Source organism: Embiotoca jacksoni, unplaced genomic scaffold, assembly GCF_022577435.1.
Source record: "Embiotoca jacksoni isolate LCO1_2020_lvr unplaced genomic scaffold, fEmbJac1.0.p SCAF_14, whole genome shotgun sequence".
NCBI lineage: Eukaryota > Metazoa > Chordata > Actinopteri > Embiotocidae > Embiotoca > Embiotoca jacksoni.
The window spans coordinates 13,072,591-13,090,904 of record NW_027185274.1 but is presented as its reverse complement, the minus strand read 5'-3'; the positions used below and the strand labels follow the sequence as shown (position 1 = coordinate 13,090,904).

The window sequence follows — 18,314 nt, the reverse complement described above, 5'->3', positions numbered from 1 at the left end:
TCAGATAACCTGATATTAAGATTGTAGAAAAGAGTACCAGCTGCTTGGAAAAAGTGCCGATGCACAAGAAGTCATGATACATGTGTACTTCTACATAAATAAGATATTTGAATCCAGGGCTTTTTATTTTCAGTAATTTTATGTTAATATATATATAATTATTCTGATCTTAACACTTTTTCATCACTGTTCTGCTGCTCTTCCTGATGTTTGCTATTTTTAGGAAATTGTCTTAATCCAAATTTGAATGTTGTTTGTTGAACAGATACATCTGAGATTTGGGGCTGTGAAAGTAATTCCAACATGAAATAAAGTATCATGACAGGTCAGACTGTTAGCAAATGTTTTCATGGCCTAAATGTGTTATGAAATTGTATTATGTATCGTATCCTTCAGTTGATCATATATAAAGTGTTGCTAAAAGTAGAACGCACCTTCGAATCTTCTCAAGTGCCCCGTTGAACTCATCTGACAAAACCATCTGCCAGACCTGTTATCAACAATCAAGTTGATGAATGGGCTGAAGAGGGTACCATCCACGCACACATATGCACGTACACACACATGGTTTGTTGAAAATGAACAAATACATACGAAATGAATCTACACAGCACAACACATATACAGCTCACTGGCTGACAGACACAACATGGCCACTTTAACATATGGCCCCTTTAGTTAGAAGTGGAGTCCCCTTGATAAGATATAATTTCCCATAATTTTCCATGTAGCTTTGAGGACTCTAATCAGTGTTTTGTTTGATTTTGTTTGTGTACTGTGCGACCTCTGGGCCAATAACTGGGCTGTTTTCCACACAATACAGGTATGATACACAGATCTCAGTCAGATAGCAGTGAAGTAAACACTGATCAAATCAGGATGCTTTTGTGTTTTGTTTTTTTTCTTCCCATGAGATACAGTGAATCAGACTTTGTAGATAAAAGGTTTGTGACCGGCTAAGGTAAAAGCCCTGCACCACTTAAGACATCAGGGTTGTCTCGTCTTTCTCTCTCTCCCCCCCCCCCCCCCCCCCCACCACCACCACACTCCCATAGTAACAGTCCCATGGCAACCAGCACGAGTACCAGTTACATTCATAGTCTTCCATACCCCTATGCCTCCCTCGCACATACCCCTCCTCACCAGCTCCATCACACGCAACGTCTCTCTCTCTTCGCCTTTGCATTTGTGCGTTTGTGAGCGTGCGAGTCAGCTGCATCCTCAGCACCTGGGACATTACTTCCAGTCTCCACAGGGGAAGCTGCATCGCTGACACTGTGAGTTCAACAGATGTGCTCATGCTTTTCATTATTTTAACTTTATTATATGTATAATGTTTTCTGTTTTATTAAAAGTCAATCATCTTACTATTTTATGTGTACTACTTGAGTATGGTAATGTTTGTTGATCGAAAACTGAGCATCTGTTGCTGATATTTTTTTTTATCTCCTTATGTCACAATTCATTGTTTTTATTAGGCATTAGTATACACAGCTCTATTTATATGAATGTACAGGAGAAAAAAAACAGTGTTCTCCCCCTGTTTGTTTATCTTGTGGATCCTCAGGAAAAGACCTCAGGTTCTTGCCTCTTCTGGTTCTTCAGTCAGAGCTCCAAGGCAGAATCACTGCGGGTGTGTGAGAGGAGAGAGGGAGGTCAACATGGGCTCCAGCTCCTCCTCCTATGCCCCCAAAACGATTTACCTGGATGTGGATGGAAAAGTGCAAAAGGTGGGTTCAGTTCCAAATATTTACATGTCTTTGGAGTCTTTTCTTATTGTTTACATAATATAGTAAATATTGCATACATATACAGATATACAGATATAGATTATGTTCAATCTCCTTGTAATAGAGATTTAGCTCGAGATGTGTGAGAGATGGGCTCGTTTCACCTTCAGAAATATAAAACACGTTGCTTCCTTCCAAATATGATTTAATTAAGGTTCAGAAATATTAGACGTATGAAGATTTGACATAGATTTAATATTTTGATAAGGTGACCACAGAGTTGTCAACTATATTCTATAACATTACAGTACTGACAGTACAGTACTGACATTTAAAATATTTAGATTATTTTTTGTATTTTATCACATTATGTATCAAACTATATATAAGAATCACTCTTGAAGCATCTTAGATTAATGTTACATGGGTAAAAATCCTCAATGAAATAAGAAATATCTTAAGAAACAACATCTTTAAATTATTTTTACCATTCCCAAATATTAATGAACTATGGCAATTGAATAATAACCTTTATAATTTACCCCAGACCTTCACAGCACTTATTCCCAGTGGATTCACTTCACTTGAGGAAAAGATAAGATTAGTCAGAGATTCAGATTAGTTTGCCTCACAGGTGTCACTGACAGAATAAAACACCTGCCGTTTGCAGTTTACACACCTGCATTAAATCTTGCTGCCTTACGCCTCTTGGAGACATAAATATCGATTCAAATATATTTCCTGCTGCACATCAAAGTTTCCAGTTAATCAGTGTTGATTTCAGAAAGGAAGCTTTTTAGTTGCTTTTTAATCATAACAACAACAGAGCAACAGTCATCATACAGCAAACATATGACAAATGGTTTCAGGCTCAAGTTTCACGTCTTAAAATAGTTCCAGACATGATGAGATAGAGACAAACACTTGTTGATCGGCTGATGTGGAGTGCTTCAAGTAGAGAGCTGGTGATGACACATGTCCACTCAAGAGTCCACTGCCTGAGGCTGATTGTTTGTCTGCTACACCTGCTCCCATCTCAATCACAGTTTTTGCTCTGGGTACATGCAACCACTCTTTGCTATCAGTCCTCCACACCGATTTTGTACTCTCTATGCATGTACTGTGCTAAGTCTCGTAAACTGGGCTGATTTGTTTGTGCCTGACAGGCGTGAATAATGTTGCTGTCTTTAAGAGGTCCATAAAATCTCAAACTCCAGCTGTCATTTTCTTTCACACTGTTCCCACACTGGTCTCTCCGACTTTGCCTTGTTCAACCATAGAAAGAACTGACCCGTACTTTACATTCCCATGTGACTTAGTTGTCTGAAAAACACATGAAATTGGATAACTTTCCAGCCCGGTCAGAACACTGAGGCCTTGCATTATATCGAAACCACAGCAGCTGCTTCTATGCAGGTGTGCCTTTGGAAATGACACTGACTGCAGTGCTTCGTTTCTGTTGAAAAGAGATTTTCCCAAAATAATGTGGCATAAGAGAAACTATTATCACTTCTATCTGCACTAGTCAACTCAATCAATGCACATCTGGAGTCTTACACGTATACAATAAGAACCAAGTTTGTATGTGACTTAAGAACCCAAGCTGTATTTATTTATTTGATATTTTTTTAACTTCTATTTTTTTTGTCTATATAGTTTGTGTGTGTGTGTGTGTGTGTGTGTGTGTGTGTGTGTGTGTGTGTGTGTGTGTGTGTGTGTGTGTGTGTGTGTGTGTATTTATTCAGTGCTCTTATTTTTTTTCTAAAATAATTATTTTTATCTATCTTATTTTATGTATACCTATTTGTACACTTTTTCTTATTGTGTGCACCTTTTTGTGTTTCTATGCTGCTGTGATGACTAAATTTACCCACTGTGGGATTAATAAAGTCTAAATTTAAGATACAAGAGCTGTGTTCCTGTTGCAGGTGGTTTTTAGCCGGCACTGCAGTCCATGTGACATCAAGGAGCTTCTGTGTTCCTCATCTAACATACCAAGGTTTGTTAGTTGTTTATTTTGTTTGGTTATTTGTTTATTCGCATGGAGATGCCTATGATAGATACGATCGATATGAGTAATTATTGCATGAAGCTGCAACAAAATATCACATAACAGTGAGATTATCCTGCTGCAGTCACAGTAAATAACAATAAATGCAGGGACAAACACATGTTGAGTAGCTCCACAGAGTAACTGTGTCCACTGACATATAAGGAACTCTTGAACACAGTAATCAGAAAGACACATGCATTAGTTACAAAGCAAACAATGATGGATGATGGAAGCGAAATTTCAATGCCATCTGCCCATGATTTTATTTAGCTTTTACTGAGGGAAATAGAATTTGTATGGATTGTTCTTTTAATTTGCTTCTGTCCCTCTTTCCCCCTTTCTGCAAGTCAACATCTCTGCTGACTTTACTTTATAAAATATATGATATCGTCCACTGCAGGCACAGCGCATAGATGCAGTTTTGTCTGTAAGAGCAAAGAAAAAATGTGTGCCAAAATTACTATAATTAATAATTTTTTTGAATAACTCATACAACAAGTGTATGTATCATTTCTGTTTTACCTTTAAAATATATTAAACAAAATCTCACACCTGGCAAAAAACAACAAAAAAGGCCATTTTCAAAAGCCTTTACAGATTTATAAATATATAATCAGAAATATAATGTAAAATAAAAGATATATATAAATATATTTATGTTGAATACAAAAAGTTAACTCTCTTCTTCTCATCCTCACACCACAGGAACACTGCCATCATGATGGTGGATCCAGAAGGTGCCCTGGTTTCCATTGATCCCACCATGGCCACCAACTCTCCGAAGTAATATACCAGCATTATAATACTGTATTTATGCTTTTGTCAAATAATTAAATTTCTCTGTCATCCATAATATCTACACAGAGGTTCTAGTGAATTTGTAAACTTTTCATTAAACTTTAAATGTAAATCTGTACAGCTAAAAATAAATAAATAGTAATGTCGTAAATGTAAGTAATAACACATTTGATTTCCTCACAGCTGTCTCTACAAAGTTGTCCCAATGTCTATTGGTCAGCTTGGAGGTAAAGTGTTTTAAATTGCTTTCCTGTTTTCTAGCTGGCTCATTGTCACATGTATTCATGCGTCAGCAACACATCTACTGTGAAAGTAATGAGCTTGAAAATATCAAACCCGATGATTTAACGGGTTTATTTATGTCTGCAGACAAGGAGGACATGTTTCAGAACGTGTTGTCCCAGGTGGCTGATCAGTTCAGCAGGTGTGTTATGATGACTGAAGCCTTGCCTTTCCCCCCTTCACACACACCTTACACACACACACACACCTGACACCAGGGTATTTCAGTGACAATCCACACAGCAACCCGTACAAGTAAATTCAGTCAGTCACTTGGAAAGCTCATTTTTACTTTTAATGGTCATAAAAACGTAACTGTATGAAGTGCAGGTCATTTTGAAATCATTCTCTGTTTTCGTTCACAGAGCCTTTCGCATCAACGAGTTGAAGACCGAGGTCACCAACAGGCTAGCAATGCTTGAGAAGAGAGTGGAGTGTGAGTGGTGGATTTTATACAGCCTGAAAAGAAACACCATTCAAATGTACTTTAACCTATGATATTGTGGAGAAAACACATTCCTTAAGCCAGCTTTACTTATCTTGTTTCAGTGGAGGGCTTGAAAGTTGTGGAGATTGAGAAGTGTAAAAATGATCTGAAGAAGCTGCGAGATGAGATGACTTCAAGAGGTGGTGGCAGGTGAATAGGCCTCTGAAGTTTTAAATGGAATATCAAAGGAAGTAAAGTCGTATCAAAATAGAAAATAAAATGTCTTGAAATTTGTCCCGCCTGGTCTCAGGGTAAACTGCCCATGTAAATACAATTACTCAGACGATGGGAAGAAGGTCACTCCTCGACGAGATGTCCCCAACTACCCAAAGGTATATCCCCTGTGATAGATGCTTTCCAACTTCTGAAGATCCTCTGGAGGGTCTTTCGATGTTCTGATCACTTTCTGTTTTTGGAATATACAGTACACACTCTCTCAGGAGACAATTGAGGCACTGAAGAAGCCAACATTTGACGTTTGGCACTGGGAACACAATGAGGTTTGTATGTCTCCATCGGCCTTTTAGATTCCGTGTCCTCCAAGTGACTAGTGTCTGACTTTCATTTGCCTTTCTTTGCTGCTGCAGATGCTGAGCTGTCTGGAGTACATGTACCATGACTTGGGACTGGTGAAGGTGTTCAACATGAACCCCATCACACTCAAACGCTGGCTGGTAAAGTGGGAGCAATGGAGAACACCGGAGCACATGAATATACTGAATATTGCGTTGCAAACGGTCCAGATTTCAAACAAGCATTTAAACACAAGCTAACGTGTTGCTTGGAGGTTTCACAGAGTTCTGACACAGATTGTTAACTAATTATCAGAGCGTACAACGATAGAGGTACTTTTGATTTGAGATCCTGTAGTCAGCGCACTGAATGAATAACTCTATCTTCTAGTTGGCGATTCAGGAGAACTACCGTAACAACCCTTTCCACAACTTTCGTCACTGCTTCTGTGTTAGTCAGATGATGTATGGCATGATTCACCTCTGTGACCTACAGGTACGCTGTATGTTTGTGGGTGCATTTGCATTCATGCACATTAAGGATATCAGAATTATCCTTCATCTATGCACTTTTACAAAACCACATTTGTTGAAAAAATGTCATAAATTCTATGATCCTCCTTTAAATTACTAACCAGTTAATTTCCCTTTACACTGCTGTCCAGGAGAAGCTGACTCTCACGTGCATGGGCATCTTAATGACAGCTGCAGTGTGTCATGACCTGGACCACCCCGGCTACAACAACACGTAAGACTCACTGTTCTCTGTAGGGGTGTCGACAGATAGAGCAGTACAGATGCCCGTTGACCCCCAGTATGTTTTGACATCCTCTGCTAGTTCAGCATGGAGAGAGTTCAGGTATGAAAACATACCGATTCAGATAATCGTGTTGTTTTGGGTTGGGGCTTCAAGCCAGGCGAGAACCTCTCTTATCAGGGCAGCTTCATCCAGCCATCTTAAATCCATGCATTCAACAATGTCATCCATCTATCAGGTACCAAATCAATGCTCGCACAGAGCTGGCGGTGCGCTACAACGACATCTCTCCCCTGGAGAACCATCATTGTGCCGTGGCCTTCCAGATCCTTTCCCTGCCTGAGTGCAACATCTTTGCAAATGTGGATCCTGAAGCTTTCAAACAAATCCGACAGGTGAGAGGTGCATGTAAAACTCTCACTAGTATATTCATGACAAGCAAGCTGAGTTTTCTTACACAGCCTTGTCACATATTTGTGATGTCAACTAGACTTTGCTTTTGCCCTTGCGCTGCATTTCCAGGCAATTATTACCCTCATCCTGGCCACTGACATGGCCAGACATGGTGAGATACTCGACTCCTTCAAGCAAAAAGTGGACAACTTTGACTTCACCAATGAAGAGCATGTGACATGCGTATGTATGCATTCTGCCTTACAAGATCACTTTGCAATCCCCCTAACATCAGCTGTTTATTGCACTGTACTTAGCAGATGTGACCTCTAAACAAGCAGGCCTTGCTGAGTGTGCTGTAATCAGCACCAGCCAAGTGAATTGAATTAGTGTAATTGGAAAAGTGGTCAGACAAATGCAGAAAATGCTGTGAGACAAACATGTGTTTTGTGACTGTAATAATGAATAGGCTTCTTTATCCTCAGTTTGTGTGCATCTTTTAAATGTGTTTATACATGTGCCTGTTTGTGTTTTCAGCTGAAGATGGTTTTGATCAAGTGCTGTGATATTTCCAACGAGGTGAGGCCAACTGAAGTTGCCGAGCCGTGGGTGGACTGTCTACTGCAGGAGTACTTCATGCAGGTGACTCCAACCAAAGCATTCACTTGTACCACTAAACCCATGAAGTAAAGAAAGGACTCAGTCCACCAGATCAAATGACAATTCTTCAACTTTTTCTGTTTCCAGAGTGACAGGGAGAAGTCGGAGGGTCTCCCAGTGGCTCCCTTCATGGACAGGGATAAAGTCACCAAACCCACTGCTCAGATCGGATTCATCAAGTTTGTCCTCATCCCAATGTTTGAGACTGTCATGAAGGTAGAAATAAGTCTTTATGGGTGTGTAAACACACTCTTTCTTTGATTGACCATAACTGCTTATACTTTGTTTCTTTCCACCAGTTGTTTCCTCAGATTGAAGAGATAATGGTTCAGCCTTTGAGAGACTCTCGTGACCACTATGAGGAGCTGAAGCAGATTGATGATGCCATGACAGAGGTAGAACCTACTCTATCTATCTATCTATCTATCTATCTATCTATCTATCTATCTATCTATCTATCTATCTATCTATCTATCTATCTGTCTGTCTGTCTGTCTGTCTGTCTGTCTGTCTGTCTGTCTGTCTGTCTGTCTGTCTGTCTGTCTGTCTGTCTGTCTGTCTGTCTGTCTGTCTGTCTATCTATCTATCTATCTATCTATCTATCTATCTATCTATCTATCTATCTATCTATCTATCTATCTATCTATCTATCTATCTATCTATCTATCTATCTATCTATCTATCTATCTATCTATCTATCTATCTATCAATCAATCAATCAATCAGCACAGTCAAGCTTCAAACCCCGGCATCTTTATGTTAAACACTGTTAACACTTAACATGTTAAAGATGTCAGATCAACATCACAATGTAGGTAAATCTGGTCAATAGCAAAGATGGCTAACACATGCATATGTACACGCACAAAGATAAATACAGTATACTTTCTCTGACCGTGCTCTTCATTTACCAACAAAATCAGAATAACGTGAAGCAGCAATGCTTTGTTACAATGGGGATGATGTGAGATTTTTCACATTGTAAGAGGAATAGTTTAACATTTTGGTAAATGTGTTTATTCACTTTGTTGTTGAAAGTTTGATGCGGAGATTGATCCCACACTCATGTCTAAATATGCAAAGAGTTAGCTTACATCAGCTCAAAGACAGTAAACAGGGGTAAACAACTAGCTTGGCTCTGTCTACTGGTAACAGCATCCATCTAACAGCACCACGAAAGCTCGTAATATCTGATATTTTTAACCCATGCAAAAACTGACGGCAGACTGTTTCTTCACTCTGACACTGACAAATTACTGGCGAGTCTAATCAAATCAGTCTTGTCTAAATCATAGGCCTACAGCTTACAACAGCCTTTATCCCTGTCCTCCTGAGGCAACCAGCAGAGGCTTACAGCCAAGAAACAGGGGTGTGTATCCCTTATAAAACTGTCACCTGACATATTTACTGTTATGTTTTTACACATTTTCTGACAGAAAGCAAATAAGCATATTTCCCAAAATAACAAATGTTTCCTTTTAAGTTGTAGTTTTGAATTTTGCAATATAAAACAAAAAGTATAAGTAAAGCACAATCATCAATGGAAGAAATTCTTACATTTAGGTTCCAGTCAAGTGGATCTCTGAAGATGTATTGAACATGGTTGGGATTAAGACAGGTTGAGCCTGCACACACATGAAGCAATCACAATTTGCATTTGTCTTTATGTACCAAATTAGGGCTGAGGAAATGGGTAAGAATTATAAAATAAGGGGTTATATTCTTCCGGCGGGGAAAAAATAAGGTAAAGAAACCCATGTTGATGTGCACAATGTAATTTAAGCTTTTCTTTGTGAACTATTAATCGCCGCCATTTGCTTCACCTGGGTGGAGTCTCACACACACACACAAACGTATACATGTACACAGACTCATGCACACACTTATCAAACCACTTGCTAACATAAAGGTGTGTCTTTTGTTCAATGAGGCACAGAAGAAAAAAACTGAAAGTATGTCATTAGGCGGGAAGAAGAAGTAAGCTCTGCAGTGAGTGAGTGCAGTGGTATCTGTGTAAGTAAAAGCAACTGACTCCTTGGTTGTGCTTCAGTGTTTAGTGTTAGTGGCATGAGTGCTCTGTCTCTGCCTCTTTCTCTGGGCTCTCCACAGAAACTCTCCTCTTGTACTGAAATCTTTAAAAACACACCTTTAGGAAAGTGCAGCACTTTCATCACTTTGGATTCACCTTTTAAGTTAACGAGGAGCTCATCTCAACTCACGCACAAAAATACAAACCAAGAGCGTAATCCTGTTTAGCAGAACTGGTTCAGCGTGAGAGTTTGTTGGCAAGTGTGAAGTTCTCAGTTGGATAGACGTTTAGTAGACTACAAAGAAAAAACAAATAAAGAAAAAGTTCAACAGCTTTCAGGGCATAAAGAAAGAAAAAGAAAACACACATATGATTATAGATAATCCAATTACATGTAGAAGCACAACTGGGAAGTAAATCATATTTCAGTTCCTTTGATTTCTGTAGTGTGATGCCAGAATATGAGTCAGATATCAAGTTCATTTTGCCATTTCTCACAATTGAGATGATGAAAACAAACTGATGAAATTGTTGCTCATTTGTTTCTCTCTTAAACACCATGTTACCTTTTTTCTTTTTACAGTGACAAGATACAACATTTTCTGAGTTGAAACTACAACCTCTTTTGCTTCATGTCACTTTGACCTTTTCCAGAAAAATAGACCAAAGTTGCCACCAGACTCTGAGTAAGTTTTGACTTTCCTCAAAGGTCAAGTCAATCCTCACTCGTAGCTCTCTAAGGCATCTTCCGTCCGGTAGCCTTTTAATTTTTTTGTGGTGGACGATTACTACGTGAACTGAGTTCTGTTTGAATCTAGTTTAGCTTCAGCTTTTGTCCTTGAGGCCTAGCTGTTTCCATCGCCTAATTCCAGCTCTCATTTCATTGCAGGAGCCTTCTTTTGTGATGAAATTCAGGCCAGACTTTAAAAAACCCGAGTGAGGCCCCAGTGAAGACGTTCTGCGCTGCGTTCTGAAGATGGCAGATGGAGCAGGAGGGCGACGGCAAGAGAGACTGCTTGGCAACGTACTGAACTAAAATTAGACGTCAAGGTGGCATATCTTGAACTTTGGCTTAGACTTTTGCACTGGATGTTACAGAGAGGGACCCGCTGACATCGCTGTATATTTATGGTGTTTATGTTGTTCTCGCTACTCACTTTTATTTTATAGTGCCTCAACAGTTTGAAGGACAAATGTCACCAAAAACAAACCACAAACCTTATTTTAAGATTGATTACAATGCATGAGTACGTGTAATAGACCAAAGATTCAGGAAATGTTTCACCAAAACAATAAATTATTTCTTTCTTTTCCCAATTTATGTAGTAGAAAAATAAAAATGCACCAAAGTGAGATATTTTCACCTCATTGTAGCAATAAAGTTTTGATTGATACTGTGCCTGACGAGTGTTTTCCATGAGTGTAATGCAGCTTCACGCCTTTACGTTTTTGCTCACACAAAAAGCAGTTCATTAAACCACCACAGTTCGAGGTGTATTTACTTAGACTCAACACATTTTTAGTAAAATGAAGCCATAAAGAGCCATATATTGTCCTGTCCTGTCAAAGAGTTTCAACATCTCACTATACATGTCAAACTGCTTTTTAGGTCTATTCATTTGTGACACACTGAGTGGGGGCAACTGTACTATTACAATAAGTCCAGTTACTTTATATGTTGGGGGCATTGGCTGGAGGGTGGGGCACATTTACAAACAACAAAGATTGATCGAAAAAAGTAAATTAAAAAAATACACATTGATGATTTAAACTATCACACAGTGACAGAAGAGTGAAGCACGTCTTCTTTGAGATGGACTTCAAAAACAAAAATACAAAATGTTTAAATACAGTGATTATGATACAAGTAATAGGTAGACTGTAAAATAACCCATAATTTGTGTTTTGTATACCTCCAACTAACTCATCATGTACAGTGATCTGGAACTTTCAGCCACAGTACACAGTCTTCCTCAGCAGCTATAATTTCATCCATTGCTCTTTAGGGACTTTTCCTCCATTGTGTAAGGCTCATCATAGCTTCTGAGCTTGCTTGGCAACATCCATCTCCAATAGAAGTAAGCAACTTTCATCTAAATTGGGATGAAGACCATGTGAAATAAGTAAAAGATCTAGGAAAAAAAACAGGTAAATTAACCTGGAGTTGGGATTGTTTTGCCATATTAAGGCTGATTACTCGCACGTTGATGCACAGAGATCATAACACACTGCAGTGAGGGCTCATTTAGATCACTGTGGCAATTACTGATTTTAAATAACTAATATCTGTATTATGAGGTCAAGAATGTGTAGGCAAGCTTTGTCCACATCAAGTTCAGAGAATTTAATTTCCTGCATGTCTTTTCTCAGCACATCACAATTGGCCCACCCACTGTTAAAAACGTCAATGTCAAAAACATAGCAACAGAACACATAACCAGTGGAAAATGGATAAATTAACTGTAACATAAACACCACATTATATCTAAAACATTATACCTGACTTATTATGACCTGTTGTTTTTCATATCAAACATTTTTCACAAGCTGCTGCTTTTTTTTGGCCCCATTTAAAAGGCAGCATCATGAAGCAGACATTCCACTTATACTCTGCCCATCGTCCTCCTGATTGATTGATATTTTATTGCCACATTTCAGACTCGAGGGCAAGAATACAGTCTACATGTGTTGAAATATGAGTAGTTATCCAATTGAGTACCACCCAGAGGGGCCACTTATCTCAGCCTACTCCACGCCCCTGTATCTCTCTTCAGCTTCCCTTCGAGCCATATCCGATCTTGGTGGTTCTCCTCCAGCTACTCCACAGTATTTTTATTACTTTTTACTTTTCTTTTTTTGGCAACACGTATAACTCTATTATTGCCTCACCTCTGGGCCTCATTTGACACATAGTGAATACCACCTACATAGCTCTGATAAAATCATATGAATCATACAGAGTAACGCACAGGATGACTCACCGAAGACATTATTTATACAGTATCTTTTTGTTTAGGTTTGTTTGTGTATTTCAAAATCCCGTAGGATCATTAAGAAACTTCATTTACACTCCTCTATAGAGTCTGCAGTTGATATTTCTCTATTTATTCACATGATAGTGGGGAAGTAATCTGATATATTGCGTGCATACTACTGCTGCTGATCTCAGCGCAATAAAAAAAAAAAAAAACATGAGACCACATGTTATTGCTGCTGTTGAAATAACAAATAATGAGTAAACATTGGGGTGTGTGTGTGTGTGTGTGTGTGTGTGTGTGTGTGTGTGTGTGTGTGTGTGTGTGTGTGTGTGTGTGTGTTGTTAGAGTGAATTTAATTACCCATCACCTTCTCCACATAGCGTGACACGAGTGTATTTTAACATGCAGGAATGCTGTTTTATCATAGAGGGATAATGCACTGCACTCGGCTGCATGGCCACTGATTGAAGCACTGTTACCTATAGAAACAAGCAGTTCCATAGTGACAAGTTAAGACAATGTGCACTGCTTTTATTATATTTTAAAGTGTCTTACTGTCCTCATTGTTTGAGAACTAAATCCTAAAATACTGTAATTTTATCTTTGCTATTATTGACTAGCTTTATGGACAACCATGCAGATTTTCTCATCCGTGCCTCTGCCGATCATAATATCTTCACGCTTCTTACATAACAAATCACAGGGTATCCACTCTCCCTGCTAACTTGTCATTCAACAGACTGTTCGGTGTTCTCATGAGCTAATTAAAGTAACTGATATCTAAAACCCTTTAGTCATTCTCTGTGCCTTAAGGATGGGTGTCACACAGTGTTAAACAGTCACAATGCTTCAATGGGCCTGTTTGTTGATGTGAAAGTGAATACAGTATCTATGACTAAAACAACTTGATGGTGGTTAAATTGTCGAGCGTTTAATTTTCCTTGGCTTGCACGATACGGGACCTTCCCATATGCAAAGGTGTGGCCCTTTTGATGTGACATTTGATCAAGGCCTTGATACATAACCCGTACTCATTTACAGTTAACATAGCAGCACTTTGAATACAAAAATAACTGACTTACTTCAAAGTCCGATTTTTTTTCACACTTTGGTAGGATTCATCCAAAGCCACAGAAAACAAATAATATTCACCTGTTTTCCCTGAAATGGTACTCAACGCAATGAGGAGTTACTGTGGATAAAAATGACCCAGTCTGGCATAAACCCCAGTTGACTTCACCACTTGGGGGTGACAGAGTTAGAAATGTTCAAACTGTACACACGGTGGCATTCATTTTCATTACCTGTTGCAATGACTTTGTTTTCTCCTGATGTTCCTGAGAGCTCAGGTACATTAGTGTCAGCTCTTTCTTTTCCCCAAACTATCACAGATTAAACGCAGCTTTGCGTTTACTTTATTGGAGTCTGTCAAACGTTATGAGTAGAAATGTCAGCAACCTCCCACAGCTTTAACTTACCTCATGATCATGGATCACAGATCTGCACTGGTGGTCTCATAAATCCTGATCGCTGAGCAAAGAGAAAGTTTAGAAGAGATGCAGAAATGTAATTTTATCCACCCTAAAGGTTTCTATTTAGTTTTATTTATTACAGCTTATCTGAAAAAAGAGCATGTTAGAAAGACATATAGAGGAATGTTGATTAAATTTGACAAAATACTCATTTTGCAAGGCAGCATAGAACACTTGTGAAAACACATCTGCTGTTGTGGCAGTGTTATTGCATAAAGGTTTGTGCTGTGTGATTAACCTGTATTAAGTTGTTCACATAGACAGTCATATGCAAATGGATATAGAAATGGATATACAGTAGCTTGAAAACACTTTCTCTTTTTGATCATTTGCAAAGGATCATGGAACTATTTAAGAAAAGCTCTCTAGGTTTCATGTGTGTTCTTCAAAATGTTCATTTGAGTTTTACAGGTGTCGTCAAGACTTTAGGCCGTAACTAAAAAAAACTGTCATTCTCAATTTCCTCCCATTTTTTTCTTCTCTTCTTACTCATTACTTTCCCAAGTCAACGCACCGTGGAGAATTCCTCCCAGCATGCGCTCATCCAGGGTTTAAGGTAAGGGCATTTTGTGTGTGTGTGTGTGCGTGTGTGTGTGTGTGTGTGTGTGTGTGTGTGTGTGTGTGTGTGTGCGCACACATAGGCTTTTTAAAGTTGAAGTCTTGCAGCAGAAAGAGGTGGATGATCCGTGGGCTAGTTTCATGGGAAACTGGATGAAATACAAAACACATGTTGTTTTCTGAGGGGTTATTTTCCTACCTTACTGTCCATTAATCATCTCTTCGTTACATATTTCCAGCTTTTCAGGCCGTTGTAATAGTATTCTGAAGGAAGTGAATGTCTAGGCTGCGGGATTCTCCCCCAAACAAAAGCAATTCCTGATTTATCTTTTGTCAGACCACAGATTAGACTGTGGCATCGGGCAGAGGAATCAGTCAGCCCCACCAGCTATTCTCTGGTAAAGGGACAACAGCCCGGTTCAGACCTGTGTAATGTTCGCAAACACATCACGCAGACAAAGCCGTTGTTGTGGGGGAGGCGGTTAAGTCATCATGGATGTCCCATTCCCCGGACTCCCACATTCACAGGAATGCAAAGTTCCTTGTTTGACCACTAGACTGTGAGGACACAAGTTAGATTTACTGGAGACTGTTACATCACGGCCAATAATGTCAAGAGGTCAAAGCACAGAAGTGAAAGTTAACCTTAAATTCTGTGCCTGCATTTTTGTGTCAGCAACTACAGACTCTATGGCAGAGAGAACAAAGAGCAGTGTCAGATTGTGTAAATCTTGGCCCCCAAACAACGTAGTTTTATTTTTTTTTTCTCTCAGAGAATTAAGATCCACAGTGGCAGGGATTATGCAAACGGCTTTAATTTAGCTCTCTGCTGTCTTCTACTTCAAAATGCCCTTTTTAATATTTGAGGTCTTGTTAGTTTAATAGTTGCGCTTCTTTTACAAACTTGGGAGGCCTCAAACATTCAGCCACAGGGTGCTGAGATACGTAACATAAATTTTTATGTTTCCATGAAGTGCTGTCAGCAGAAATTGATCTGTTCAAGTGAGAAATAGAAGTCTTCCTACTCTAGGTAATTTGTAAAATCACTGCATTGCCATAATAACTTAAAATTATTTTTGATGTTTGACATCATTAAAGGTACAGTAGAAGGTTTTCATTGCAAAAAAAACATTTTAATTTACTGCATTCCAACATTTTCCACCTGAACTTCTTTCTGTCTTTCTTTTGTTACATCGGTTTGTAAATAACACATTAACCCTTTATTGCATATAAGAGAATGTGTGTCTGTCTTCATGTGCAAGTAAAACACGAGGTACAAATATTGCAAGGAAATGTGCCCAAAACACACTTCACCAGTTCACCAGGTCAAAAACCCATGGAAGAAAATGAAGATTGTATTTTATATCGCAGCTGCTTTCTAATGATGTGTCCTGAACAGTTTATTCAGAACCGTCATCCACCATAATACCATCCCATGCAATTTACCTTCTTTAAGGTCACTGGGTTTGAATATCAAAGGTAACATTGGTTTAAGTAAATATTGAAAGATCTGATTTCAAAAGAGCTGCGCTCATAGAGGCTTTCAAAGCTCAAGTATCAATTTCCCACATACCAGTAGGTTTAGTTTGTATCCCTGACTTTCTCGGCTTCCACATGCAGGCAATGCCCCATTGTTGAGACCAGTTACATCTGCTGTCATGATGCATGTTGCCTTACCTGAAGCTTGCATGCTGGATTTGTCTGTGTTTTTCCAGGAATGTCTTGTTTTTGGTCAGTGTTATGCAAGAAAGAACGTCAACTTTATACAGTTTGTACTTCATGGTAGCAAAAGGTCATTAGATAACTGTCTCGAAAATAACCCCGTAATGAATTTGATATTGGGGGTGTATCCAACCCTCACTCCTCCAATAGCTCATCCAAATATGGTCACTTCTGGATAAAAAAAAGACCAAGATGGCATTAACTTAAATGTGAGACTCAAGGCTTCAAAATGACAGTTCATCAACCAGTGGGTGACAGCACAGTAGGTTGCCACTTGATCACAACCCATTTCTGCCAATATAGCCACCTAAATCCTACACACTGGTCCTTTAAGGAAAATATTAGAAGCATGCAAACAACAAAAAATGGGAAAGATATTTGTTTTCCACAAGCTTTTAGAGCTGTTGAGAAACACGCGGGCATATCATGTCCCGTTTCAACTTTGTGCAGGACATAACAAAAGAAAATATTGCAGTCACAGTCTCTGTGGTTATTTCTTCACAGTTTAAAATGTCATGTGTTGAAACAGATGCAGTTATTTTACATATACAGTGTTGTGTCTTTAGTTTAATTACAAGCTGCACATGAAAAGTGGCCTCAGATTCATAAAAGACAGCTTAGTGTTTACCCACATTTGCAATTTACAGCCTTCCAAAAACAGGCATTTTACTGGTTTGCTGTTCTTCTCGGGAGAAGAAGCTAAATTAAGTGTCTCCAGTCAAACAGAGAACCAGAACCACACTTAAATGATACTGCTTCAAAAACATGTTCAAATAATATCAATAAAACACTTCATGTAACACTGAATTGCCGGGATTTGTATTTTGGTCTGATTCTTTAGTTCCAGACACGTTTACTCGGCCTGCTCAGTGTTGAGAGAGTACTAGTGAGCTGAGTCTGGCAGCTGTCAGTTGGAAAAACTAATCCCAACGCATGAAAGAGGTCTGACAGTTAGCTGAGGGAGAGAACTGCACCAGTTTGTTTACAGCGTGATAATCTGGAGCAGGCATCTTGATTGTGTGCTGGCAGAACATCAGCGGCCGTGCCGTGACTGCCGGGCCACGCGGCAATTACACTGGCCTCTTATCTGTATGAATAGCAGGCCTGTTACGGCAGCAAAGCAGGCCTGTTGACAGATGAACATATGGGGCATGTTACAAAAAAAGGCCACCAGCAGAAAGCACCTTAAAATCGTCCCTCAGTAATCTCAGCCTGGGTAATAGAATGGAGTGGAGAGGGATTGGGTTCGGGTTTGGTTTAAGTGATGCTAATCACTATTAAAAAGATTATTTTCTGACCTTCCAATTTTATAATGGCAGTGAAAACTGCTCTTTGATATTGTCACATGATGCAATCTGTGTTTTGAAAGGCTTTTAGGGTCAAATGTTTGCTTTGGAAAGGACTTTATTGGTGGACATTTCATTTTAAATGGAAGTAACCACACAAACCTGGAAGATGCACTTTACTTAAACCTGCAATAACTGATTATTTGAACACTTGGGGACAGATATAGAGCAACAGTAGCACTCTTTTAGAGCTCTGTTTCTGGAAACTCGGTTTTGATCTCCACCCACAGTCCACCATGTCTGCCAGCTTTTGAGCAACTGTGACTGTCTGCCATTTCAGCCGAGCGGGTAGAGCACACGTGGCTTTTTCGGTGAAAACTTTTGCCTGCCACTTCTGCATTGTTAGACTGAAACAAAACAGTGAAGTTGAAACCAAAAGAAGCAGGAATGCTCCACAGAGCTGACAGATATTCAGTAGACATGAACACTTCCTCAGCAGTCAAATGCTCATGTTTTGGTTGGCTTCAGTTTTCTATC

At 39.2% G+C, this 18,314-nt stretch overlaps 1 protein-coding gene across 1 annotated transcript; it reads left to right on the top strand.

The window, feature by feature from the left end:
* Positions 1-1,139: 1,139 nt before the first annotated feature.
* Positions 1,140-11,100, top strand: pde9ac (phosphodiesterase 9ac). Its single transcript, XM_069148058.1, has 20 exons — positions 1,140-1,277; positions 1,568-1,730; positions 3,659-3,729; positions 4,489-4,566; positions 4,765-4,808; positions 4,951-5,005; positions 5,229-5,299; positions 5,413-5,500; positions 5,601-5,682; positions 5,776-5,850; positions 5,938-6,024; positions 6,254-6,358; positions 6,528-6,610; positions 6,858-7,014; positions 7,142-7,255; positions 7,550-7,654; positions 7,760-7,888; positions 7,972-8,067; positions 9,603-9,685; positions 10,591-11,100. The coding sequence occupies exons 2-19, from the start codon at positions 1,662-1,664 to the stop codon at positions 9,651-9,653; spliced, it is 1,560 nt and encodes a 519-aa protein (XP_069004159.1). The 5' UTR covers positions 1,140-1,277; positions 1,568-1,661; the 3' UTR covers positions 9,654-9,685; positions 10,591-11,100.
* The last annotated feature ends 7,214 nt before the right edge of the window (positions 11,101-18,314 follow it).